Here is a 27,566-nt window from a genome sequence, read left to right as displayed (position 1 = left end):
TTCTTGTTACGCTTCAGATCCCTTGCTAGCTGAAACTCCAGTTGTGTTTTGGTCTTTCTGATTACGCCCCTGCATGCTCGAGCAATATTTTTATACTCTTTCCTAGTCATCTGTCCAAGTTTCCACTTCTTGTAAGCTTCCTTTTTGTGTTTAAGCTCACCGAAGATTTCACTGTTAAGCCAAGATGATTGCCTGCCATATCTGCTATTCTTTCTGCACATCGGGATGGTTTGTTCCTGCGCCCTCAATAAGGCTTCTTTAAAATACAGCCAGCTTTCTTGGACTCCTTTCCCCCTCATATTAGCCTCCCAGGGGATCCTGCCCATCAGTTCCCTAAGGGAGTCAAAAAGTCTGCTCTGCTGAAGTCCAGGGTCCATCTTTTGCTACTCTCCTTTGTTTTGTGAGGATCCTGAACTCAACCATCTCATTGTCACTGCTGCCCAGATTGCCACCCACTTCTACTTCCCCTACCAATTCTTCCGTTTGTAAACAGCAGGTCAAGAGGAGAACCGCCCCTGGTTGGTTCCTCCAGTAGTTGCACCAGGAAGTTGTCCCCAACAGTCTCCAAAAACTTCCTAGATTGTCTGTGCACTGCTGTATTGCTCTCCCATCGGATGCTAATATCTACATTAGCACTTGTTTCACATACTGCCATTCCATCAACTGTAATGCATATATATCCGTATGAATCTGGACATTCAGCTAGGACTACTGTGTTTAAGTCACATGTGATAAGTGGTCAGACTAGGGCTAGACACTGGCAGCAGGGAATGGGGGAAAATGGGAAGACTTGGGGAATTGGAGCTTTTTTTTTTTGTACAAGCATTATATGGCTCCCTCAGGGAAAAGAAATGATACAAGACTGGATTTGAAGACAGTAAAGGGATTAACCTCCAAAACAAGATAAAGGAGGACTGTCATAGGTATGACCAGATTAGCAATGAGCCCCACTGAAAATACTTTGGGCAATGATGAGAAACTGGCTGTGACTAATACCTATATCACTGCATTGTATAAAACTGCAAAAGCACGGTGAAAATGTACAGTAAATATTGCCTGAAGACTATTTTACTTCTTCTCACAGCTATGTCAGTATATTCTTTTCTCGTGTGGTTTTATCAGTCACATGCAGTAAATATTAGAAAAAAGATTCCCATTCTATATGAATGGACTTTAGAAGTTTCAGTGTCCCACCTCTGAATGTCTGATATATAGACTGAGAATTAATTTTTTTTTTAAAAATAGGGGACCTGTGGTTAGATACAGTGGAATAAAATGGACTATGCCTTCCATTGTACTTGCTCTGGAAACTGCAGGCTATTCCTTGCACACTCATTTCAATAAAATTTTAAAGACAGATACTGGGTGAATATTGTTTAAAAAAATATTCCGCAAAACAATTCTCCATTTCTGTGTCTGCTTTAAAAACCACACAGCAGAACAACCAACCTAAAATTATTTCTGTGAATTGAACAGGAATGCTCACATAATCACTGGAAATGCCTTTAATTGTGAATCATTTGCCGCTCTGGAACTCCTTTCATATCCTGGCACTCGTGGTCCAGCCAGCCCTTTGTTTATCATATTCAGTATGAGTTTCCGGATCTCCAACAAAGTGGTATTTACTCCAAGGAGGGGAAAACTACAGTAATCCAATAAATTCCCATCAGCCTAACATGCAGAAACACCTGCTGGGCATTGAGCAGCTCACTGACCATTGATGAGCTGAGGATCAGCTCCACTTGCATATAGCATGCACAAAGACTTTCGGGGGGTTGGAGGGGAGAGGAAAAGAGAGAGACAGACAGGCAGGCCACAATTCTCTCTGTGGCTGCAGTCCTTTATGTTCCACCAGTGACATAAAGAGAATCTTTCCCACCCCATCACAGAGAGCCTGAGGAGGCAGAGCTGAAGTGTGCTGCACTCCAGCTACACCCAAAAGCCTCCCAGCACCTTTTGACTGTGCCTCATAAGAGAGCTATCCACAAGGAAGCAGACGGACGTACAAAGCAGGAGACCCTGGTGCAAATGACTGTTGGAACTAGTTAGCTTATGTTTTCCAAAAACAGAATGAAAAGCAACTGTAAGAGGTCTAAAGATAGTTCATCTGGTTAGCAGACTGCTCAAAAACTTATCATGATTGTACCTCTGGCCTGGCAGATGAACACCTAGACATTAGCAATTTAAGATAAACATGAACAAGAGGACTGTAATAGCTCAGATGGGACAAGCCTAAAGTATTGTGTGAATAAAGATTTAAGGGGAACATTCAAGGGAAAGATGAATTGCATCAATTTTCCAATTCCCTAAATAATAAACTGGAAAAAAACCTTTAATGCTACAGCTCTTGAGAATCTGTTCATAATACTAGCCAAGCTCAGCGCATTTGACCTGAGCAGATATTCTTGACAGTTCAAGAAAAGGTAAGAGTCATGAATTATGTCTATTGTTCTCTTTCCTAGTGGAGCTCAGCTACATTATTTATCTAATGGTTGGCAGAAGCCTATTCAGTCACCTGTACCACACTCAGTAGTCTGACTGCCTGACATGAGGCTGAGAATGACCAGTAGGCAGTGACTTCATTTGGACATACTGAGCAGACACTCCCATACGTGTTATGTTTTGTACACACCCTTTTGATCACTCCGCTGCAGCAAGCCTCCCACTATGCTCACAGTATAGATAACTGCTTCCTGCAGCGCTAGCAAGGAACTACTACCCCAAAAGATTTACAAATCCCTCATACTTAGAGAGACTGTACACATTCAGTTACTTTGGATGAGAGAAACAAGCATTAAATCCCTATGTATTAATAACCTGATTGCTTCACTGGGTAATTTATCCACGAAAGTTACACCTATACCTATTTATTTATAAACTATTGCTTCTGGCAACTTGGAACAGACTTATTTGGTTCATCTAACATTTACTCACATAAGACAGAGTATAAAGCCTAAGTGTAGGTCTTTCCCCCCTTTGTTAAGATTACATAGTCTGTTATGTGTAAAATAAATTACACAGGAAATATTATTCCAAGGAAGCAAATACCTTTGCTGGGGCATTAGAGATTACTGGGTCATGAATTGTGGCTAAACACCTTTTGTGGAGAAAACAGGACTTACAACTATGAGAACACAGTTCTACTAGGAAGTAGAGCTATTATTTGCTTTCCCCTTTTTGATGATCTCCTAGTTCTAAGATCATTGAAACATCTCCTTCCTAGCCCATTGGTAATTTATTCCCCTCGTTTATTACACTATGCTCCCTATAATCTCAAGTTTCAGACTCTGCTCTAGCTTCATTTCATGCAGCTATTACATACTGTGAATCTCACTTTCAAAAAAGATACGAGCTCTGCTGTGAATCACGTTGAACTATGAAACCACCCAATCTCATCTGAGAAGGAATAAATGCCTGGAGATAAATTAGACTTGCATGTTCTTGGAAGTGGACTACTGCCAAGTTCACTGCTCAGAATCCTCTCCATTATTTCCATGTTAAGGCTGCTCTATTCTTGATAAACTATTGTTTCATGGGTCCAAAGTGGCATCAGGATAGTAATATGATTTAGGAAGCAAAACAGAACACCACCACTGCTACCACATTTAATTATGGAACAAATATGAGCAAGTGCATTGAGGCAAGAGCATTTGTTTTCTGGATACTAGACTGGTTCTTCTAGGATGTCAAACAAAATCTGTCCCCAATTCATGCATTTTTTTTTATTTTGTGCCCTCCCCCCCCTTTTTTAAAAAAAACTTGTAGTTTTTTTAAAACTTTCAAAGAAAACACCATCTAAAAGATAAAGGACATTAAAATCTACTGGAACATCCCAATGCCAGGCTCCAACTCACTTCTTCCACAAGACCCACAAATATCAATATAGCTATCTTTTCTGCACTTAACAATACTAAGGGACAAAAGGTAGAATTCCCATCATGGGATTCAAACTATAGTATGGATTTTGTGCTAATGAAATTCTACTCCTCTACATTTGCTCTGTATAGCTGTATTTTAGCTTTCCTCCCAGTTCTATTTGACCCTGTGCTGGACTTGGAAGGGTTAATGGCACAAGATTCCCAGGACAAACTGTTTCCTTTATCTCACATGCCAGTTACAAAACTCCTTTTGAAGTACCCCGCTACTTTTAATCTGTCTCACTACTTCTGAGTATCAGGTTTGGACTCAGTGTTTTCATGCTGGGAATCAAACCGCAGCAAATTAGCTGACCTAGTTTAAATGTAACGGTCTAACTAGATGCATTTATGTGAGAAAATAATCACATTCTATTCTTTGCTGAAATGTGGCAGATCACATTTATTGGCGTAGACCTAAATAGCTATCCAGGATTAGCTTCCTCAGTCTGACTCCAGACAAACAGGTCCTTATCCTCCCTACACTGATTCCCCCCCCCGCCCCAACATGGCTATCCCTCATTCTTTCTATGAATGCCTGTTGCATTTCCTGTTGATGAAACAAAGTAAAGAGATTTAATTTAGTCTAAAAGTGTCTACTGATGGAATTGCATGTTCTCTTCTCTTGTCCACTGAGCAGAATTTGGATGCTTCAGAAATTAAAAGATTTCTGTAAAGCTTGATTCAATGTCTTAAGATAGGACTCCATTACCTCTTAGCACAGAGATATGCTGGCCATATCTGGACTGTTTCACAGAAAAACAAGAATCAGTTACAAAGTGTCAACCTGTGATATCCCATAAGCAACTTTTCATATGAATGATAAGCTCGGGGCTGGAGAGGACTATCAAAGGAATGGTGCGTTTGAGAGGACTAGGCCAAGCATCATCTTAAAAGTCCATCAGTGGAGAGAAAGAAGAGCCATATAGGTTCCCTTATTTCCACTCTACACTGCCATTTGACAAAACTATATTTCTGGGGGGTGGGGAGGGGGAAGAGTTGTAGGGCAACAGCTTACTAACATGTTCTTCCAGTGAACTTGGTTTTACACAAACTACGAAAAAAATTAGGTTGTGGATAAAACTGACTAGAGCCAGCTGAAACTCTGCCCTTAACTACCTCTCCTAATCCCCCAAATTGCAAAGAGCAGGCAGAGCTTTTTTTTACATAACACGTACTGAAACCATTATATAAAATTGGGATGGCTAAGCAAGAGTTTCCATCTAACTGGTAAATAGTTTTAGTCATTGAAATCCATTGTGCAAATGTGAAATCTACATTTGTTTAGTTTAAGAAGGCAGTATACAGGAGTTGACTATGCAGGGAGATGGACTAGCATGTTAATACATATATTTCAAAATCCTTTGATTTTTTTAAAAAGTACCGGGACCTTTGTATCAAGGTTTATTGGATAAATAGTATTTTGGCACATACACTATACTGATAAAGATGCAAGATTGTTTTAAACTTGAACACAGCCTATTTCAAAGGAAATAGAGACTTTTGACTGGCCAAGTATAAGACTAATACCATAAACACCTTGAGACTCACCGAATAAAGGAATTATGAAGTTTTCATTTCTCCAGGGGTTTCTTACCAAAGCTATTAGATTATAGATGTGTCTTGTATAGGTTCACCGCACAAAAGAATTATAAAAGCACCATAAATTGGATTTTTGGTCTTTTTCACAAAGGTTAAAAGAAATACCATTAACTCTCTGAAGAAAAGTTAGTGCTTTAGAGACTCACTTAGGATGAGCAGGAGTTAAAGGCACAGGGACAGATGAATGGTGATCACCCTAACCTTGAAAAGCATATTAAACCAACACATTTATTATGTAGGAACTCATCTATTCAGATTTCCACCCATCAAAAAAGAGAAGCAGTTATTAGCTGATGATCTGCCAACTTGTGGCCACACATAGAATTAAGTAGTTAGCAAAGTCCTCCATCCAGTGGTCAGTTTCCGTAAGTGAATCCTTCACATTTCTACAGCAGGTTTCAGAGTAGCAGCTGTGTTACTCTGTATCCGCAAAAAGAAAAGGAGGACTTGTGGCACCTTAGAGACTAACAAATTTATTTGAGCCTAAGCTTTCATGAGCTACAGCTCACTTCATCGGATGCATTCAGTCAGAGACTACAGCACAGACTCAAACAGAGACCCCTCTTTGAGTTGTAGGCATCTGTAGTAAATGATCCATACTGCCATCACCCAAGAACAGTGCCAGCTGGAGCAGTGAAAAGCATTGCTCAGGTGGGAACTGCTCAGCGTACATCCTACAGTTTTAGTGGAATAAGCAGTACCAAATGAATAGTTTGAAAGAATAACTTACCGGCCCCTCTGAAGTTTTACTGCAGTGGAAGCCCTTCAGAGGATATCAAAATGATGCATAAGAAGAGTCTTAGTGGCTTTTATATAGTGACTTCCCATCCAAGGCAGTGTTAGAGTTACAATAGATTTATGAAAAGTGATGCCAAAATAAGAAAAAACGCATGAAGTCTCCTTCCCAACAACTTTTTCAAAACAAACAAAACAAAAAACCTCACATCTTGTTGGCTATTTAGTCATGGCCTTCACGTTCAGTTTTCCTCACATCCACCCTCTTTTACATGTTACTACTCATACCCAGCAATGACCGCCACTCTGGACACTTCAAATCACACTTGCCAAATCAAAGACAGCAGCTGATAAAGACTTTCTGATATATTTTTTTTCTCTTGAGTGATGAACACACATTTTAACCCTAATCTAGAACACCTCAATCCAGTTTTGCTTCCCCATACAAGTATGCCAACACATGGCAACTGCTGACCTGATGCCACCCATTTCCCCCTTCCAGCCCTAACAAGAATGACTTCTGTCCATGGTTGTAGTTGCTGTGATATAAGCCCACAGAGCTAAAATTTGAATTTGGTTCTCAAGAGATGAAATGCTAGAGACCTAAACCCCCCTGTACTATGAAACTAGTTTAACTATTAGGGGTTAGGATGAGTCCTTAATGAGGGGCAGATTAGCCCACTTCTGCCAACTTTGGCATTTCTTGCACCTTCCTTTAATGCATTTGGTGCTGTCCACTGTTGGAGCCAGGATATTTGACAGAACAGACCATGGCATGATTCACAATGGCAATTCCTGTACATTAATTTTTGCATCAATTAAAAACAGAGCAAGACAACTATTGAAAATTTAGAAATCCAGGTTCAGAAATGGTCTATTCTTGCTCCTGCCTTGCTGAACTATCCTTCTTTATGCAGATTAATAGATAAAAACTTTAGAGCTAACACTGAAGAGCAGGACACGGTAAAGTTAGGGCACCAGAGTATAAATAAAACAAGTTCTACATGCCATGGATTATTTGATCCCTACATGCAACAAATCAACAAGAAATTAAAGCTGCTCAAATCTGTTTACAGTGTTGAAGACACGGCAGCATTCTTAAATTTTAAGAATTCCTTAGAGCTTTGGTGGACCAGAAAAAGGAACAAATTAATGTTAAAACAAGTAAACTTGTTTTCTTTAAAGAAACTAATTTAAAGGCCCAGACTAACAGGAAGGAACTACCTACAAGAATCAGAATGATCTGTGTGTCTGTTCTTTGCAAAACAAAAGAGAATTCAGGATGAAGTTTTATTACCATGAAGGACAAACTTGAAGGGCTTAAGAACAACACTGTGAGGAAGTGCAGAAACATGAGAAAGAGCCAGGGGTCGGGGGGGGGGGGGGAGAGAAGGGAAGAAGAGGAAGATGCTCTTCACCTAGAGAGCTCTGCTTGTTTTACAGCAGGAAAACAACAAATCGGACAGACACATCTTAACTCCAGATGAACAAACCTGCAACAATACAAAGCAAAGCGTGGGACCAATGTTGCAGTGTAACCTCCACAGACAGAATTCCAAGGGTGGTGGACAAAGGTCATGAAATAGTTGACTATAGATTTCTACCCACAAAAATAGACAAGACTCTAGTGTACAGAAAAATTCAAAAATTCTAAAAGGTATGTGCGCTAATTTGTGCTCATACCTGCTTTTACAAAGTAAAGTTTGTCTAATCCATTTCACCTATAGCAAGAGTTCTCAAACTGGGGGGGTCGGGACCTCCAGGGGGTCACAAGCTGTCAGCCTGCACCCCAAACCCTGCTTTGCATCCAGTATTTATAATGGTCTTAAATATATTAAAAAGTGTTTTTAATTTATAAATAGGGGGGTGGGTTTGCACTCAGAGGCTTGCTATGTAAAAGGGGTCACCAATACAAAAGTTTGAGAACCACTGATCTATAGCATTCTATATGTAACATTTTCATCAACAAGATGTAAACTGTCACCTTAAAACTACTAGAAAGTCCAGAGTAGTAAAATTGCCAATAGATGGACTTAGCTTTAGAGTTTAGAACAGAGAATATTGCACTAATTGGTCATTTGGCATAGTGTTGGACAAGCAGCACATAATAAACTCCTTTTCGATTAGTACATGGTCCTAAATTGAGTAGTATGCTTCCTAGTGACTTGATAACAGATTAGCCCATTGTAGCTGCTGTATGGCAGAGACATGTGAAGGCCTCCTGTTGACAGCCCTAGATTTAAACTTGAGAACAGCAGAGGAGGGATTTTAGAGAAGTCTAATGGCTTAGTGGCTAGAGCCTTTTTTTCCCCCCTCCATGGATCCTTTAAGCCCCCCTTGTACTAGGCCCTGACAGAAGGCACCCTCCTGAAGAGTTGGCTGCTCCTGGGTGAGTTTCAATACCCAGAATGGGCAGTAGAGATCTTAGGGGGGAGCATGAGACAGTGAAACAGAGCAGCTCTGAACGGTGCTATAAGGAGGACAGACCTTTCTGCAGCAGCTTTTATACATCGATTTCCCATACAGGACATGATGCTGTAGCTTGCTCCATTAGAAAAGGCTTGTAGAAAGTAATAATGTGGAGAAACAGGACAGTTCAGGAAATAAAGTTTATTTTTCATTCATGTATATTAAAACGGCTCCGGGAAATTGTACACAACCTTCTCCAAGACCTGGCATGAGTGAACCGTATAATAAGGCCATTAGTGACGAGAGTAAGTTTCAGAAAGTTAAATCTCCTTCCAAACAAAACTTAACCTAATACAAAAGAAAAATACTAAGATACAGAACAAGACTTTAAGCATGAGATTTTTAAGCTTTACCAAACACAATATTACAGAGAAGTCAGTGATCAGTTCCCCCATTCAACATCCTTTGATTTAACTACCACTTAGAGCGACAGCCATCTCTCTGGACTTTTCCTCTTGCTAAATTGCAAAGGAAAGGGGTGATCAGACTTCCTGCTGCACTTCCTCACAGAATGACCAGTGCACATGACATGAGCTCAGGCATCCCTCTTGCAGGCTAATGTCAATAATGCACAGTCCCACACACATTTGGTCCTGCATCTACATATTGACACAATGACCTTTGAGCCACATTTCCCTTGGGAAGAGATCTCTTGCCCTGCTGCATTGAAACGACACACAAGGAACACAAACAAATTGGATGGGTGTACTAAATTTGTCAACAGTAACATTTCTTAGAGCTCTTACTCCACATTTCAGCATTTAAAATGACCTAGCAATGACAAGGAGCTTCCACAAAGGATGTAGGGCTGGGGGTTTGAGTCTACAGTGGACTCATGCCACATTGGTTCAGTTATAAAAATGCTCCACATCATAGCTCATGAATGTTTTACAATTATATAACTGAGGAAATGTATGATAAAGTTACCAGGCAGATGTCCTTAACTTTAGTCTGCTTTTTTGTGCAAGCTCCTTGGCCTTGGTTGAGCATCTGCAGGCATTCAAGTCACTGAGGAACATTTCAAAGCTAATCGAAGTACCAGTGTTTCAGGGTCTCTATTCCATGAGTCTCTTCACAGACTTTTTGGTTATGCAAAGAAACTTCCTTACTGATTTCAAAGGACAGGTCCTGTACTTGCTTGAAGCTCCTGTAAACAAGTCAGACAGACTGAAGCAATTATTGTGGCTAACTGTAACTTAATTAGATGAGTAGTAAAGTGGTAGAAAATGTGGGTTTGCTTTCCAATATAGCAAGAACTTGGGAGTGTTGTAGAGGGAGAGGTCTCTGGGTTCAGTCATGAGCGGGCCTATGAGTTTTTCCATTTCATGTTATTTCTAGGGCTGTCAAGCGATTAAAAAAACTAATCATGCTGTTAAACAATAGAATACCATTTATTTTAAATATTTTTGGATGTTTACTACATTTTCAAATATATTGATTTCAATTACAACACAGAATACAAAGTATACAGTGCTCACTTTATTTTTGATTACAAATATTTTCATTGAAAAATACACTTTTTACAGTTCACCTCATACAAGTACTATAGGGCAATCTCTTTATTATGAAATTTGATTTTATAAATGTAGAATTATGTACAAAAAATAACTGCATTAAAAAACAAAGCAATGTCACATTTTACAGCCTACAAGTCCATTCAGTGCTACTTCTTGTTCAGCCCTTCACTCAGATAAACAAGGTTGGTTACAATTTGCAGGAGATAATGCTGCCTGCTTCTTGTTTATAATGTCACCTGAAAGTGAGAACAGGTATTCACATGGCACTGTTGTAGCTGGCGTTGCAAGATATTTACGTGCCAGATGCGCTAAAGATTCACATGTCCCTTCATGCTTCAACCACCATTCCAGAGGACATGCTTCCATGCTGATGATGGGTTCTGCTTGATAACGATCCAAAGCAGTGCGGACTTACACATGTTCATTTTCATCATCTGAGTCAGATGCCACCAGCAGAAGGTTGATTTTCTTTTTTGGTGGTTTGGGTTCTGTAGTTTCTGCATCAGGGTGTTGATCTTTTAAGACTTCAGAAAGCATGATCCATACCTTGTCCCCCTCAGATTTTGGACGGCACTTCATATTCTTAAACCTTGGATCAAGTTCTTCTGCTATTTTTAGAAATCTCACATTGGTACCTTCTTTGCGTTTTGTCAAATCTGCTGTGAAAGTGTTCTTAAAACTAAGATGTGCTAGGTCATCATCCGAGACTGCTACAACATGAAATATATGCAGAATACGGGTAAAACAGAGCCAGAGATTTACAACTCTCCCCACAAGAAGTACAGTCACAAATTTAATTGTTACATATTTTTTTAATGAGCATCATCAGCAAGTCCTCTGGAATGGTGGCCAAAGCATGAAGGGGCAAACTAATGTTCAGCAAATCTGGCATGTAAATACCTTGCAATGCCGGCTACTAAAATGCCATGAGAACGCCTGTTCTCACTTTCAGGTGACATTGTAAATAAGAAGGAGGCAGCAGTATCTCCCATCAATGTAAACAAACTTGTTTGTCTTAGCGATTGTCTGAACAAGAAGGAGGACTGAGTGGACTTGTAGGCTCTGAAGTTTTACATTGTTTTGTTTTTGAATGCAGCTCTGTAGCAAAAAAAAAATCTGCATTTGTAAGTTACACTTTTACGATAAAGAGATTGCACTTCAGTACTTGTATGAGGTGAACTGAAAAACACTTTTGTTCATTTTTACAGTGCATATATTTGTAATGAAAATATAAAGTGAGCACTTTGTATTTTGTGTTGTAATTGAAATCAATATTGAAAATGTAGAACATCCAAAAATATTTAATAAATTTCAATTGGTATTCTATTGTTAAATAAGCGTGATTCATTCTTTTAATCGCAATTAATATTTGAGTTAATTGCAATTAATTGACAGCCCTAGTTATTTCAACTCTAGTCTGCTTCTTGGGGGAATATTTACCCTATTGCATTATGTCCCTTTCTCACCTCTGGTGGATGTTCCAGCAGCAAGCCTTTACGGAAGTGGTGACTCATGGGGTATAGCAGGGGAAAGGAATTGGGTTCAGGATACTCCCAGGGATACACACTGATGCAGAGGGGAGGTATAATCCATTACTGGAGCCTCTTTGCAAAGCCATATAGAAGAATAGGAGAGCAGAGTCATGGTCTTCTTTGCATTATGTTCTTGAAGACAGAGTGCTGTAGCCCACACCTCCAATCCCTGGTACTTGCTGTTGTCCTGTCTTTCAGGACTTTAGGACTGCTAGCCTTGGTTGAAATTTGTTTATGGGAGTCAGAATGTGTCACATTAACCACCCCCTTGTGTGATCCTTTCCTCATTGCCTTCTGTGTAGGTAGACCTTTGGGGGTGGGAACAAGGAGAGTAAATGGGTGTGTGTGTTTCTTGCTCTGTAGGGGAGGGGTGAAATCTGGCCAGTCGTGGCCAGCTCTAAACTAGGGTACAGGAGGTAAGCTTAGTGGCACTAGCCATTTCATATACGGATTGTCTGAAGAGGTTGTAGGACCCGCAGTTTTTTTTTTTTTAAAACAGATTTTAAGATCCATTATAGAACTCGGGAGTCTTCAGCATGATTTTGTAAATACCTTTCAAGTTCTGCATCCATTTTGAGAGCAATTTCCTTAAGTTCTTTCAGTACTGGGAATGCCTTTGAATTTTCTTCCAAGTAACCAGGTGCAGCTTCCACCAAAAGACTTTGTGTGACAGCTAAATGCTTTTGTACGTCCTCTACAAAAGAGCAAATGTTACAGCTATTATCACTGAATGTACAGTGGCACCTGTTAATAATATACATTTTAAAGATGTCAGCAGCTTGAGTGGTCACCCAAGAGCTTGAAGAACATCTGAGCATACTGGTGAACACTCAGCCTTCAGGAAAAGACAACAGGAGCATATTACTATGAGAGCAAAATTGTCTTGCATTATATTAAGACTAATCACAGCAGGAGACTAGGTAACTTGCTCAATTCAGTTTGTGAGATTAGTAGGTTCCACAGAAAGTTTACAAGCCAAGACCATGTATTGCTACAACAGGAGCGGAAGCTTCATTTATTCAGACTTCCTTGGCTAGCTATATGTTGCTATTGACACAATATCCAAATGTCAATCCTTGCAGATACTTTCAATAATAATGAACCCATAAGAAATCTCTTATAAATGCTACACAAGTGTTCTTAGTTTAGAGTGCTCTGCTCTTCTTACAGAAAAAGAAACTGGATGGATGCAGCTTATTAACTAGAGATGAACAAATATGCAGACAATACAAAGCAAAGCTTGGGACTAATGTTTCAGTGTCTCCTCCATAGAAAAACCCAAGGGCAGCGAACAAGAGTCATGCCATGGATTTAACAAGGTTAGAGTTACATTTCAATTCAAAGAAGTACACAAGAGTCAAGTACACTGAAAAGTGCAAAATCCTGTTAATTTGGAGTTTTCATACCCAAATATTTGTGTCTATTTCCTTCCATGTGAATGTTCTTCATGGGAAGCTCGTGTCTAGTGGTGTCCAGGGCAGTTGCAAAGGTCTTATACTCCTCCTTAAACTGTTCACAGACAGTAAGAAGAGGAGCAAGGACTTCAATCTGAAAACAAAAAGGGACATAACCCAGCACCTCAATGCAGAGAAGCCACTCTGAAAGAACAGTCAGAATTTATCTGGTTTGTCTTAAATAAAGTGAGATAAATAAAGAGAATAAAGTGAGATTGGAGTTCAGTATTACTCCAGTATTAAAAAGTATTAAAAAGGCCATCAATAGTATTTAAAAAAATCAACAAATTCTGTGGCTGTATCATCACATACTCCTATTTTCAAAAGTGCCCCCCCTCCATCTTTGAGGAGGCCTGCTCCAATATCTGTTTCTTTACTTCCTCTGTTTGGAAGCACTGCCAATGTACAAAATAAACTGGAAAAGATGAGAACGTTTTGTTCTAACCAGTTGGGGTAGTTTTAAAGGGATACTTAAATTACTATTAGTAAGGCTCTTGGTGTTTGGTTATTATAGTTCTACAATATGTTCCCATTAAGTGATTTTTTAAAAAAGTTCCCTCAGGTACCAATGCCAAGATGGAGCTGCTGCCACCTATCTCAATGCATCAAGGTCCATTGCAGTTTTCCTTATGCTGATCCCATGCCACAAAACAGAAAACACACAGCAAGGAGATGCCATTGTGTCACACCCCAGGAAGTGATCAGTGCCTCTGCTCTGGCCCGGATATCTGTAGTAGTCCAGGATGTTTGGGGCCAGATGCTGTGCTTTCGCAAGTGGTGTACCACAAAAGACTAAAGGATGTTACTATTGCTTTAAGCCTTACATGCCTTAGATTATGAGCTGCTCTGGTGACTGGTGCACTATCACCACCCCACAGCTCAGAATATGCTCTTGCTCTTCCTTCAGACCTCCATGTGTTTCCTCCAGTCCATACACGAGAGGCCACCAAAGCAGGTGCTGCAGATATTCTACCTCCTTTACGTTGGCTGAGAAGCATGAAGTGTCACAGCAGGGTTCAAATTTGATGCTTTTTTGTTTGAGGCACAGAATGTACCAAAAGGCCAAAGGTTGCTTCTTCAGAGCAATTGCAAACTGCAGGAGAAACATGAAGTGTGATAAACTAACCTGTTTATCCAGCACTTCTTCAAGATTCTGCTCTCTCTTCTTGAGCAATAGTTGGCGTTTCAGCTCATACAGCTTTTTCTGCTGTTTTTCCTTTTCTTCACACAAGATTGATAAATTTCTTTCACCTTTCTCCTCCAGCTGGGCAATATTTTTTTCTATCTGTGAAATCCAAGAATGTATTTGGAGCCAATATTAAACCACAGCTAAGTACTTTAGGGGTTAAGTTATTTCCAAAATATTTTGAGAGAGAAGAGAAATTCAAACTTGTTTGAATTCAGAAGTTAACTCACTGTATGCAGTGATTTTTCTGTACCTTATATAGTTACTAAAATGCTATTATATTCTGTAAAGGAAGATTCTCACCTCCATGATCATTTACTAGAGCTCCTTGAAGTCAAAATGGCATCTAGTCTATAAAAGGGAAAACTTAGGAAGTGTGCAAGGGTAGAGAAAAAAATTTATCTGAGTTTTCAGAGGGAGATGTGTCATATGCCTTACTCTGACCATGACCATCTCTTCTTCAAATGTTTTCAGCGATTTCCCCTCATCTTCTGTATCATATTTGACCAGGTCTTCAGGATCCTGTACCAGTCTAACTCCCCATCTTGTCCATTTCACTCCACCCAAGTCAAACATTTAACCACTCCCTATATCATCTGGTCCCTTATTTCCTCACCTTCCATGCAGCTTCTAATACCAAATCCTCCTCCCCTCCCCATTTGACTCTACTCTCGCCTCCAAATTTCCCCCCCAAACATACCTCTTCCATTATAGTATGATGGCTTGTAAACCTAACAACTGTGTAAATCTGTATCATTAACCTCAGTGAATACCTAAGCAGATTGCTGAATCGCTTGTCATCCCATCCCTGTATTCCCCTCCCACTATGTTGCTCTCCCTCCTTAAATAATCCTAATTTAGATTGTAATCTCTTGGGAGCAAGGGCTCAAAACTTTTATCTATAGTGTACCATGCACACTTATACCATTGCAAAAATATAAGAATGGTCAAAGTGTGCACTTCATCTGGAAATTGGAGGCTCCTCCCAACTATCTCAGAAGCTCTCTCAGCCCTGATCATTGTTTAATGAAGTGCATGAAATGCTATATATGAGGTGGGGGAGGAGAGAAAATCTTTTGTAGTGGTAAACACCCATTTTTTCCATGGTTTGTGTGTATAAAAAGATCTTCTGTACTTTCCACAGTATGCATCCGATGAAGTGAGCTGTAGCTCACGAAAGCTTATGCTCAAATAAATTGGTTAGTCTCTAAGGTGCCACAAGTACTCCTTTTCTTTTTATATATGAGGAAGTGTCTGAAGTCACAATTGCATAACCAAGGCTATCTGAAGCACAAATTTAACTTGTGTGGGGCAGAAAGGTTGTTTCAATTATATTTAGAAAGTTTTCCAATAGGCTATGTTTTTTGTAGCTCTGGAATACCAAACATTTGACTATTTGCATCTTACCTTCATTGATACATAGTTTAATAACAATGCCTGAGATTCCAACATCCCAATCACATCATCAGGATCAGAAGATTTCTTAAGGAAATTGATTTAAAAAAAAAATTTAATGGTAGCACATATACTTAGAAATTAAATACAAACAAGTATTTCTAAACTAAAGTTTGAGTCTGTTCAAAGCAGCATCTCTGATCATTACAAGTACGTTTGTAAACAAAGCCCACCCTGTTATCACCAAGTGTCAACTACACACAGACTATTGTTTTTTCAGATGGGTGTATTTCTTAATAATGGAGCATTTCTCACCTACCAGCATGGAGGCTGGTTAACTTTGGGTTATTGTTCTTTTATCCTGTCACTCTACTTAGTGTAGTGTATTCTCTGAAGGATTCACAATACCACTAGAGGATATGAAGTTTCTATGCTGTGTTGGATGAATCGTTGTCAATGTAAAAGGGACCTCAGTTTAATTTTCAAGTACTGTACTATACAAATCACGGGGTGCAAGTATCCTTCATGCATATTTGTGAACATTGGGACACCATTAGAAAGCATGGGTAAGAGCACAACAAGATGAAGAACTAACTTGAAGACTAGCCAAAGTCAGAGTAGGGTCTAAGAAGAAATGGAAGCTGGACTCACAATGGAGTGCTGGTGGTACACAAATCAAATCCCCACCAGCAGAGACCATGTGAGCCTTTAATAATTGTACTTGGTCACACTTTAGAGGACAGATATGCTTGGTGACACACTAAGGAGAGGCCTCCATCCCTGCAGTGACATGAAGAAAGCACCATACTGGATTATACATTCTCTCTTCCTCCATTCAAAATGATATCGGATACTCAAGGTAATACTTCACTATACAACATGGCAGCTGGCAGAACAAAGGATATTTTGATAGAAATTTTAGAATGCTTAGGATAGGGTGCATTTCACTAGCAAAATGCAGATTTTTTTCCTTAAAAAGGAATGTAAAATTTTACATATAGAGCTGAGGTTAGCCCAGTATAAGTAGGTCCAAATCTATTAAGCTTTACAGCCGTGGCTAAATTTGATCTACTACATTTCCTTTTGTGAGCATTTATCATGCTATTTTTAGCAAAGCTGCTTGTACCCAATGCTTTTAGTTTTATTGGCAGATTCTTTATTCTAGTCCTTTGGGAACTACTGCATGCAGCATTAGCCCACAAGCCCTACAGCAGCTCTTCAGCCCATAATAGTCCTTAGTGCTTTCAAGATGACGACACTCTCACCAACACCACACACTACAGAAACACTTGTTACCACATGGTTTCTGGGTAGAAGTCTTAACTCTGGCTGACAAAGTTAATGATGAACAAAAATCCTTATTCAGTACATTCCCAGTAAATATAGCTGTGTCAATTTCCAGCTAATTTAAAGTGTCACTTACTGAGTTCTGGTCTTTTTTTCGTGTTCTTGATTCTGCTCTGAAGAGAGACTTTGAACCAGAAATCTTTTTTAAGAGACTTTTGTCTAAACCACAAAAGAAAAAAATATATAAAAAAAATAAAAATCTCTATGCACAGCACTTCTCTGCCAAAATGCTTTGAGTGAGACAATCAGCAGCTTATTAAAAGCCAGTTTTAACATGATTTTATGCAGGGCGGATAAAATTGATTTAAATGTTTTTAATCAGATTTTTTTATTTTGTTATTTAAATTAAGTTCTTTTTTAAAATGACATCTGAATTTAATACAAAATATGTTAAGATCTAAAATTATAATCTCTTAAAACATTTAAATAAAAAAAAATGCTGAATCCATGAGCCTCTAGCAAAAACTGAGTTAAAGGCTATTTTTCCATGTAAAGAAAGAAGTTTTTCTCCTGATTCCAAGGTCAAGCTTTATAAATATGGCACAATGGATCATTATATTATATTAAGGGGTTGTTTTGTTTAACAGAAAGACATTTGACATACTGTCTTGTGTGTTTAATTAAATTCCAGTTACCATCCTAATGCAGCTCGACAAATCAAGAGCAAAAAGTTAATCACCATTTTCTAACATACTAAAAATGTACAATTAATAAGAATCTGAAAGTACTCAGCTACACATTTACTTAAACAAACATATATAGTTTAGTGTACCTTCCTAAGCAGCAACAATACATATCAAATCTAGTGTAAAGGCCCCATTTAGTTGTAAAACAACATATTTTAATGGTTATATCAAGGAGAATGTACCTTTCTTTAGAAAATAAAGTACAAAATGGAAGAATTGATTAAAATCCATTATTTAAATCAGGTCTTTCCACTTGGCAATTTAAATTGCTGATTTTAAATTGCCTTGGTTTAAATCAATCCACGCTGATTTTATAAAGGGAAGAAAGAGCCCAAGCAGAAACATTCTATTTTTGGCTCTGATACTGACTCGTATGAACATGGCCATGCCAACTTTTCAAAACTGGCCTCTAATTTTAGGTTCCTACCTTTGAATACATAGGGCATAATTTCCAGAAGCGGTGAGCGCTTACAACAAATTCAGCTTGTTACTACTAATCAGAGTGGTGGATGCTCTGAAAATCAAGTCCTAGGAATCTAGAAGTAGGGCACCCCAAAAATTGGGGATTTGAAAAATAGAGGTCATTTAAAAATTTAGGCCTCACCTCACTATGTCAGTTTCTTCAATTCTAGAATGAGAGTAATAGTTTACCCTCTTTTGTAGTATGCTTGAGATCTTCAGAAAATCGTTAAATACCATTAACATACATTCTAATTTTTGATTTAAACAATGATGTTAAAAGGAGAGAGTTAAAGGAGAAAACTTACCATTAATAGCTGAGAGATCGAGGTCAGGTCGAGCAATTTTATGGCCCTCTAATAAAGTGGACTGCAAGTCATCTTTTCCCAAGACAGTACGATTTAGCGTGCTAGGAGCAGTGCCTGTAGAAACGTGTTATTTTAGTGTGGTAAAACATAAGTGAGCAGCCCAGAACACCTAGCTCTGCAAGTTCACAAGTGTTTGCACAATAGCTCATTAAAAAAACCCAGAAAAGTCTCATCTGGATATTTCCACCTTTATCGTCTTCCAAAAGTCAACAAACATAGCAGGTGTAACTTGCTGCAAAGTTCCTTTTAGTTGGGGTTTAACTTGTTCAGAATGCTGCTATCTTAGCCATTTCATAGCTTGCCACCATGAGCAGAACCCAAATGAAGGAAAAGGTAAAGCATAGGTGATTAAAGTACAGAAGTAATGCTAAATTAAAATCATTTTAAAATATTCCTTTCCCACATTACCAGACTAAACTGGATAATCACCTGGACAAGTGCTCAGACACTGAGAGTCACATACAGGATCATTGTATAAACATGTAGATTTGCAACATTACTAGTGATTTATATATTGTGGGGGTTTTATTGTTCATTCCTCTAGATCTATTAAAAATTAGAGAAGTATTTTTGGGTATTAAAGTAGCAGCCCAATCCATCTACAGAATGACAGATATCTGCTTATTCTAGAGAATTAATGTGGTGTTTCATTTCCAGACAGAGAATGTAGAGCTAATCTACACATAGTACTATATATTTTAATGTAATAAGTATCAATGACAGGAGTCACAATGCTGCTATAACGTCAGATGGGGGGGGAGGGGGAAGCTTTTGTAGGCCTATAGACTACCTAGTCTACGATCTTTAGATCAGTGGTCTCCAACCATTTTATGCCCAAGATCACTTTTTAAATTTAAGGGTGACCAAGATCTATCCCACCTCTTCTGAGGCCCCACCCCTTCCCCAAAGCCCCACCCATTCCAACCCCACCCTAGCTCCCTCTCCCCAACCCTCATTCACTTTCACCCGACAGGATAGGTGGTTTGGGTTCATGAGACGGTGCAGGCTCTTGGCTGGGACCAAGGGGTTCACAGTGTGTGTGGGGGGGGTCAGGGCTGAGCCTGGGGCAGGGGTGCAAATTCTGGGAGGGGGTTTGGCTCCAGGAGAGGGGTCAGGACTAGGGCTGGGGCAGGGGCTCAGGAGGGGGCTTCTACCAAGCAGCACTTACCTCCAGCAGCTCCTGGTCTGACTACCGCTACATCAGGCTCTCTGCCTATCCCAGCCCCACACCACCCCTGGAAGGGCCCAACACACCCCCTGGGAGGGCACATGACTCCACACTGCCCCTCTCTGCAAGCCCCGCCCCTGCAGCTCCCACTGGCCAGGAGTGAGGAGCTGTGGCCAATGGAAGCTGCAGGGGCGGGGCTTGCAGGCAGGGGCAGCCACAGAGGGAGACCCCTGCCAGGCCACACTGGCCACTTCTGGGAGTGGCATGCTGCTGGGCAGTCAGGAAGCCTGCCTTAGCAGCAGCCTCGCTGCAGATCACGATCGACTAGAAGACCCTCTAGGATTGACCAGTTGATTGCGATCTACTGGCTGGTGACCACTGCTTTAGAGAATTTCACAATAGTCCCTGCTCCCTCAGTGATACTATGGCAGCACAGGTTGAGAGACGTCCATAAAGAATTGTTCTGATTGTTTTGCTAAACACACACAAAAAACCCACTTACCTGTGGTGGCTTTGCATTTCTGAAAAATGCCTGCTCTTCCAGTTGGGGTTTCCCCCTTTTCAGATCTTTTCACACCAGAAACTACAGATGAATTTGTTGAGGTACTCTGCCAACCAGAAAACAGAAAATATTCAAGATTAATAATGATTAAGAGGTGTAATGCCTTGTCTTGACTCCTACTTCATTACAGAATTTCACTGATAGACAGATAATTTAAAAAACAAAAAAACACTGCCTTGGAGCATCACAATGCTTTGCAACATCACATAAGAGGCCTGGGCTTGGCTTTAATTCTTTATCTTGATTTCTCTCTCTGGGACTTGGTAAGAGCTCATAAGAACGGTGGGGAGAGAAGAGAGAAAAACTCTTACTGACTGGGATTAGAGAAACCCATATTGTCTAACCAATAGTACTAGGCAGCTCCTACAGCATCAGAGGCTGCCAGGCATATTTCTAAGCCATGTTCTAGTCTCTTTAAAATATTTGTTTTTCAGTTGAAGCGGATATATATTTTCAATGTTTAAAACTGCGTTCTTCAATCAGCTTTCATTTTATTATGTTAGAGGCCAGCATTTCTTTTTAAAGCAGGTCATTTGAAACCATACTTCACCTTCCCCAGAGCTTTTCTATCATATTGAAGGTAGCGAGCCTTCACAACTCTTCCCCCTGACAGGAAGGAAAGAAAGAAATGAAAATTGACCAGCAAGAAGACTATTTATCTCCATCTAAATTACGCTAGTGTCAGCACTGTGGCGACGAAGCATTTCGCAAATGCAACACACAACGACATGCATTATAACAAATGAATATTTTACTAGTGATGTTTCCGGCTCATGGGGATGACTGACCCCTTATTTAACAGGGGGAGGAGGCAGGGAGGGGCTGTACACGGTGGGGGGAGGGGTGGATGAACTCGGGGGCGGCCAAATTTCCCTGGGTACAACGGCGGCGGGCAGAGCTCGTGAGGGGGGCGGGCGGCGGCGTGGATCCGACGCAGGAGTCTCTGGGGAAGGAGAAATCAGCGGATTTCTACCTACCTACGGGCCCACCCGGCCCCGGCCCCGCCCCAGCGCCCCGGCCCGCCCCCAGCCCCTACCTTTCGGCCTCGGCCCCGCAGCGCCCGCGCTCCCGTCCGGTCCAGCAGCTCCCTCCGCCCCCGGGGGCGCCCTGCACAAACACCGGCACCAGGTCAGCGCGCGCTGAGGCGAGCCGAAGGGGCCCGCTCGGGCCCTGCCCCGGGGAGAAGGGGCAATAACGGGGATAGCGCCCCCCACTCACCCCGCCGGGCTTCCCGCCGCCGCCATCGCCGTCAAACTTCCCGCGCAAGCGCTGCGCGATGATCTACTTCTCCAGCCTCATCATCGAGTTTATCCGGGAGTAGCTAGAACGCCCACTTCCTGGTCGCTCCCCCTGCCGGCTTGGAGGGGAAAGGCGGACGCAGCTTTTTCCAGCCCCTGCCGCCCCACCCCAAATCCTTGCAGGGGCCTTGTACATTTGCCCCCACGGGACCAGGGCCAGTAGCTCGGGAGCCAATGTCGGCCGTAAGCACAGGACAATACATTCACTGGGACCCTTCTGCCAGCCCGCTCATGGCCTCGCTGGGGCACCAGAAACCACCCACTGGCTTATACCCTGCCAGTCAGGGTTGTCTTTCTGTAGCAGGCCAGATCTAGTGGTTCCTACCCTAAATGTTCAAAATTATGAGTCAGCAAACCACCATCACCCTGCCAAATCATGAGCTAGGCTTAAAAATCATGAGCTAAAATAATAATTGTTTCTTTCTTTCTTTCTTGTTTCTGAGTCTTTGGGAGTAGGGGTAATATTGTCAAGGGTTATCTGCCATCACAAGTACGAGGGGTTTACCTTTTTTTTAAATTAAAGCTCAGATTCTCATGTATTAACTTGACTCCAGGATCTGGGACTTTAAGGAAAAAACCCTAATTATCATGAGATTCGTGTTAAAATCCTGAGAGTTGACAACACTGCTGATCTTTTAAGGCTCCTGATTTTGGCCACCCTTTCCTGCAACCGGAACCTCTCCTATGTAGCAGAGACTTAAAAGGATGGAAATGAGGACGAGACACTCCACTCCACACATACCCACATACTGTGGTCTCAATGGGGTGATGCTAGTCTACAGGTGAGATCAGAGTGGCTGGGAATGTGCCTGAGGGAAGGAAAGGTATCAGTTCTACCTCCTTTTTCATGCTGCCTGTCCAAATGCAGAGGGAGCAGCACGGACCTGCTTCTTGGTGCTGAGCTGCCACCTGGCACACTAAGTGCAGCTGGGCACAGAACAAACCCACTGCTTAATTTGCAATGAAAGAGGTGTTGGGGCTCAAGCAATTTTTTTACATTCATAACTGATGCAGCAAGCCCAGAGGTGCCAGACTATGAACTGCCAAGCCTAGAGGTGCTGGGGCTCTGCCCTGGCACAAATTGAGCACCATGAAAACGCAGAACCTGCTGCCCCCTGCCACCCACTACTCCCAGTCCAGTGCCTCTGGCTACCCCAGATATTGCCTTCCCTGTCTAGCGGGATGGGTGGGCTGTTTTTCACATAATTTTAGGGATCGGGTGACCAGATGTCTCGATTTTATAGGAACAGTCCCAATATGTGGGGCTTTGTCTTATATAGCCGCCTATTCCCGATTTTTCACACTTGCTGTCTGGTCACCCTAGGTGTGTAGGAAACTGATGATAACAGCAAGGATCAGACATTTGCAATGCAATAACAACAGTTTAGTGACATTGGCTTTGCTTTGTAGCTACCTAGTCGCATCACAATCTACTCCCCCTGCCTGTACAGCAGCAAAGAGGCTGCGTGGCTAACATGGAATTTTTCTTTGTTGGCCCATATGCCCTAAGCATGTCCCTGCAACTGAGCCCAGGCTTCCCAGGCACCTGGCTACTAACATCTGATACCGCCAGGGTTCTCAGACTTTTGTACTGGTGACCCCTTTCACACAGCAAGCCTCTGCGTGCGACCCCCCCCCCCCGTTAGACATTAAACACACTTTTTAATCCAGTTAACACCATTGTAAATGCGGGCGGCAAAGCGGAGTTTGGGCTGGCGGCTGACAGCTCGCGACCCCCCAGGGCTACCGCCTTGAACCCACCGCTGCCGCAGAGAACCTGCTACCGGGATGAGAGCAGGAGCCGGAACCAGAGCATTTCATGGGGAAAGCAGGCAGCTCTGCAGACGGGATGACGCAGCCCGACCCAAACGGACACGCTCCTTGGCGCATCCCCCTGGATTTCTACCCGAGGCGCGCGCCCAGGCGCCGCCTCCCGCTGCCAGCTAGCAGCGCGCATGCTCAGCTCTCGCACGCAGGCGCACTAGCGGCTCGGAGCTCCTCAGGCTTTGCCCGGCGTTGCCCTGTCCCTTCCCCGCAAACGCGGAAGTGAGCGGTTCCTCGGCGGGGCCTGGTAGGAGGGGCCGCCGCCGGGCTGGGAGTGATCGACCAACCGAGCCGCCGGAGGAGCGCGATGGGGAACGGGCCTTTGCCCCCCTCGTTCCTCTCCCTCGGTGGGTGAGCGGGAAGGGGCTGGTGTGGGGAGAAGGGGGGCCGGATGGGGAGGCCGGGGGCGGTTTGCGAGGGCGTGGGGAGAAGGGGGGCCGGATGGGGAGGCCGGGGGCGGTTTGCGAGGGCGTGGGGAGAAGGGGGGCTGGGGGGGAGGATGGGGAGGGCGTGGGGAGAAGGGGGGCCGGGGGGGAGGGCGTGGGGAGAAGGGGGGCTGGGGGGGCGGTTTGCGAGGGCGTGGGGAGAAGGGGGGCCGGGGGGGAGGGCGTGGGGAGAAGGGGGGCCGGATGGGGAGGCCGGGGCGGTTTGCGAGGGCGTGGGGAGAAGGGGGGCCGGGGGGGAGGCCGGGGGCGGTTTGCGAGGGCGTGGGGAGAAGGGGGGCTGGGGGGGGAGGATGGGGAGGGCGTGGGGAGAAGGGGGGACGGGGGGGAGGGCGTGGGGAGAAGGGGGGACGGATGGGGAGGCCGGGGGCGGTTTGCGAGGGTGTGGGGAGAAGGGGGGCTGGGGGTGCTGCAGCACCCCCTGGATTGAAGTGGTTTCCATTATATACAGGTTTTACAATTTGGTTCAATGGTTCTAAGAACCCCCACCATACAAATTGTTCCAGCACCCCTGGTTGGGGGGAGAAGGGAGCTGGTTTGATGGGGGGGGAGACATGGTTGGGAGAAGGGGTGTAGGATGGTTTGTGGAAAGGGTGGGGAGAATGGAGGCTGGTTGGGGGGAGAAGGCGATAATGCTATACAGAGTTCTTCATATGGGAGTTGCTTTGTGACGGGTAATGGAGAACTGGAGGATAACATATGGAGTGTCATACAGGGGGCGATGGTGGGAGGAGGAAGGGCAGGAGGGCGGGTTGAATCAGATCTTCTATAAATACACAGGGGGATCTGTAGCTTCCAGCCCTCTCAGATGGTGCAGGGCTTGCCCATGGGATTTGGGAGGTTACAGGGAGGAAGACACATTCTGGTTGCCCCAACTTCCTAGATAAGGTCCTTCAAGGTTTGCTTGGGGAATCCGAACTACACTACTTGGAACCATTATTGGCAGTGGAGTTGGGTTTTTCCAGCTCACAGCTATTTCCTAAGACCTTCTGGTGCCTGGCCTTTGAAAATAAACCCAAGCATGCAGCTGTGATTGTGGGTGCTCTCTGTTCCATGCTCTACGACTAAGCCAGTGAGCAGGAGGCACTACAGACCCATCTACTGCACAGGCTGCCTCAGACTCCTATTCTGTGCTCAAGTTTTAAGAGAAAGTGCCTGTAGGTTGTATTATGCTATGCTGCATCTATCTGCATTGATGTGTTTAGCAGACAGGATTGCAATGTGGTTACTATTGGCACTCTGTCTTATGTCCAAAGAATGTTAAGGTCTTAAAGCTAGGAAGCATACTTTTTTTTTCTAGGTTCCTCTATTTTGACTAGAAAAATGGCTAGAGACTAATATCGATATCGTAACTGGTTCCATTTGTGAGCATCATGGGGAATTCACAACTCAGAATTTCTGAATTTGGTGAGAAATAAGCAGTGCCCACAACAGTTCTATAATTGCTCATTTCCATCTTCTGTAAGACAGTAGTAGAAGTCACGGAGGTGGTCTTAGACTTCTGACATGTGACCAGCTTTTCAAGGATGATGGCTTCAGCACCCTCCCCACACAACACTTCAGAGTGGATTAATATCAGTTTGCCTGCTTTCCTATCTGCAGATAAGGTATTTATTGCAAGCATTCAGAAGGGTCTAGGGATTTCAGACCTATTACTGGGCCAACAGGAGCAGTTGTCCTAAAATTGTCATGAGGCAATCCTACATTCCAATTAGCACATGAATATTCACACCTGTTGACTTCAGTAAACCTTTGGTTTCTTTATGTTGCATGTCATCAGGAACAGATTTATATAGAAAAAACTGAAGGAAAAACAAGATGGCTGTGTTTTATAATTCTCCACAAGCTTTGAATTTTGTGGAGAGGGTGTATATATACTTATTTGCCTAAAATTATTATTCTTCAGAAGTTTTGACTTTTTCCCTTTAAAGTTGCATGATGCTATTATCCAGAATTTATATAAAATAGCACATCTAAAAATGCAAAGTTTTAACATATCCTTGCTTTAAGAAAAGGAGTAAATTCAGTCACTGTAATTGGGTATGACATACACAACAGCGTATCACATCTGGTTGCAGCGTACCTGAATGATTAATAGACTTTAATAAAAGCAATTGTTGCTTCATTTCAATGTATCAGCTCTTCTCTTGTTATGCTCACACTGTAATCCATGTTAATCTCTGCCGTTCCATTGACTCTGGCAGTGTGCTCTAGAAGACAGAGCACTGAACTGGGATTCAAGATACCTGGTTTCTTTTCCCAGCTCTGTGTTTGGCCTGGTGGGTAACCTTGGGCAAGTCACTTTCTGCGTCAGTTCCACCATCTGTAAATGATTGGCCACCTTTCTGAGCTCTATTGATGAATAGTACTGTATAAGAATAGGTAGTGACGGTGGGGGTATTAATCAGCATCCTGTATTGAAATGCTTTTCTTTTTCACTAGTCATTCACTTCTGTACTTTACCCAGATGAACTTCAGTGTTGGAGTGGGTAATTCCCACTGGAGACAATGTGGGAGTGCCCCCTCCCCCCCCAGCAACTATTGTGCCATTGCTGCACCGGTGTGCTCCCTTCTTGTCCCATTCCCAAAACCCAGGGAAACACCTAAATGTTAAGTGTTGGTGCTTAGGCTTACTCCCAAGCACGGGAGAGCCCACAGTGCTATGTACTAGAATGGTTCTGCATAGCTTCCTTACTGTATCAAGTGGAACCATGCTTTCTTGCTATACTTGAGAATGACTGGCTTAATAAAGAGCTTTTTCCAGAAGTTGACTCAGTAATGCTATACTTCAGTGAAATGGGGCAGCCCAAAAACTCAGATGTTCTAACCAGCATAGGAATAGGGGGGTTCTTAGGTCTCTGTTCCAGTTTTGCTGTGGAACTTAAAATGCTTGTAGGGCTGAATAATTTGGAAACCGTAAATGCAGCTGATGAAAAATTTAAATGAGACCTATCCATAATTGAAACTTCGTAGAAACTGAGCTTTTTGACAAATAGTGATTCAAGCATTAGACCTGTTGAACAAGCTGATGTATGAATAAATTGTTTGTCTGACTCATATACTTATAACACAAGTCTGCCCACCTTAAAAATGACCTATTAGTTGTAAGGACAAATGTCTTGTTTCTCATATCCTTGGAATTCAGAAAGAAAAAACCCTTACTTATGTAATCTTGGTGGTCTCAACTCTTGATAACTTTTAACTGATTTTATTTAAAGATCCCAGGATTTGGTACTTGTTCTTACACATTTATAGTGTGGAAAGTGTGTAATTTTTAAATAACACGCCAAGAATTTCTACAGATACATTGCTTAAATCCCAAATACAAAATATTTCTCTTTAACATTGATTTGGTATTACATACTTCAATACTAACAGTGAAAATTGGCATTTATTTTGTCTGATTTAAGGTATAGTTGATGTTTATTTATAAACTGATCAAAGTATTCTCCTTGCTATTATACAAAATAGATACATATTGCATTTCTAGGGACTTAAAGATTGTAAAAAGTGCCTCTGAATAGATATTGTTTGATTTATTTTTAACTAGACATTTCATGTCTGTGTAGAATTCCTTTCTAGCATTTAGCCATGATCTTAAAAATAG

General features: G+C 42.2%; 2 protein-coding genes across 13 annotated transcripts in view; one reads left to right on the top strand and one right to left on the bottom strand.

The window, feature by feature from the left end:
- Positions 1-8,846: 8,846 nt before the first annotated feature.
- On the bottom strand, positions 8,847-23,620 carry HAUS8 (HAUS augmin like complex subunit 8). Of its 3 annotated transcripts, XM_073324648.1 has the most exons (12): positions 23,454-23,620; positions 21,613-21,751; positions 21,431-21,501; positions 20,945-21,000; positions 20,335-20,440; positions 18,605-18,718; positions 17,228-17,310; positions 15,817-15,891; positions 14,350-14,508; positions 13,176-13,317; positions 12,322-12,463; positions 8,847-9,867 (listed from the first exon to the last, which is right to left on the bottom strand). In XM_073324648.1, the coding sequence occupies exons 2-12, from the start codon at positions 21,636-21,638 to the stop codon at positions 9,747-9,749; spliced, it is 1,095 nt and encodes a 364-aa protein (XP_073180749.1). In that variant the 5' UTR covers positions 21,639-21,751; positions 23,454-23,620; the 3' UTR covers positions 8,847-9,746. The 3 variants fall into 3 exon arrangements, with proteins under 3 accessions (XP_073180749.1, XP_073180748.1, XP_073180750.1); XM_073324647.1 differs by lacking the exon at positions 23,454-23,620 and having other exon boundaries at positions 21,613-23,441; XM_073324649.1 differs by lacking the exons at positions 15,817-15,891; positions 23,454-23,620 and having other exon boundaries at positions 21,613-23,441.
- Positions 23,621-23,677: 57 nt separating this feature from the next.
- Positions 23,678-27,566, top strand: part of MYO9B (myosin IXB) — a 77,248-nt gene continuing 73,359 nt past the window's right edge. For 5 of the 10 annotated variants that reach the window (XM_073324212.1, XM_073324215.1, XM_073324207.1 and 2 more), the window contains exon 1: positions 23,678-23,863. The gene's annotated coding sequence lies outside the window, so the exon portion shown is untranslated. Of the gene's footprint in view, positions 23,864-25,425; positions 25,567-27,566 lie in introns of all 10 variants that reach the window. The other 5 variants (XM_073324214.1, XM_073324210.1, XM_073324211.1 and 2 more) reach the window with 3 other exon arrangements.

This window comes from Lepidochelys kempii, chromosome 25 (genome assembly GCF_965140265.1).
Source record: "Lepidochelys kempii isolate rLepKem1 chromosome 25, rLepKem1.hap2, whole genome shotgun sequence".
Lineage (NCBI taxonomy): Eukaryota > Metazoa > Chordata > Testudines > Cheloniidae > Lepidochelys > Lepidochelys kempii.
Note: the sequence above shows the minus strand (reverse complement) of the source record. Positions and strands in the feature narration are given on the sequence as shown.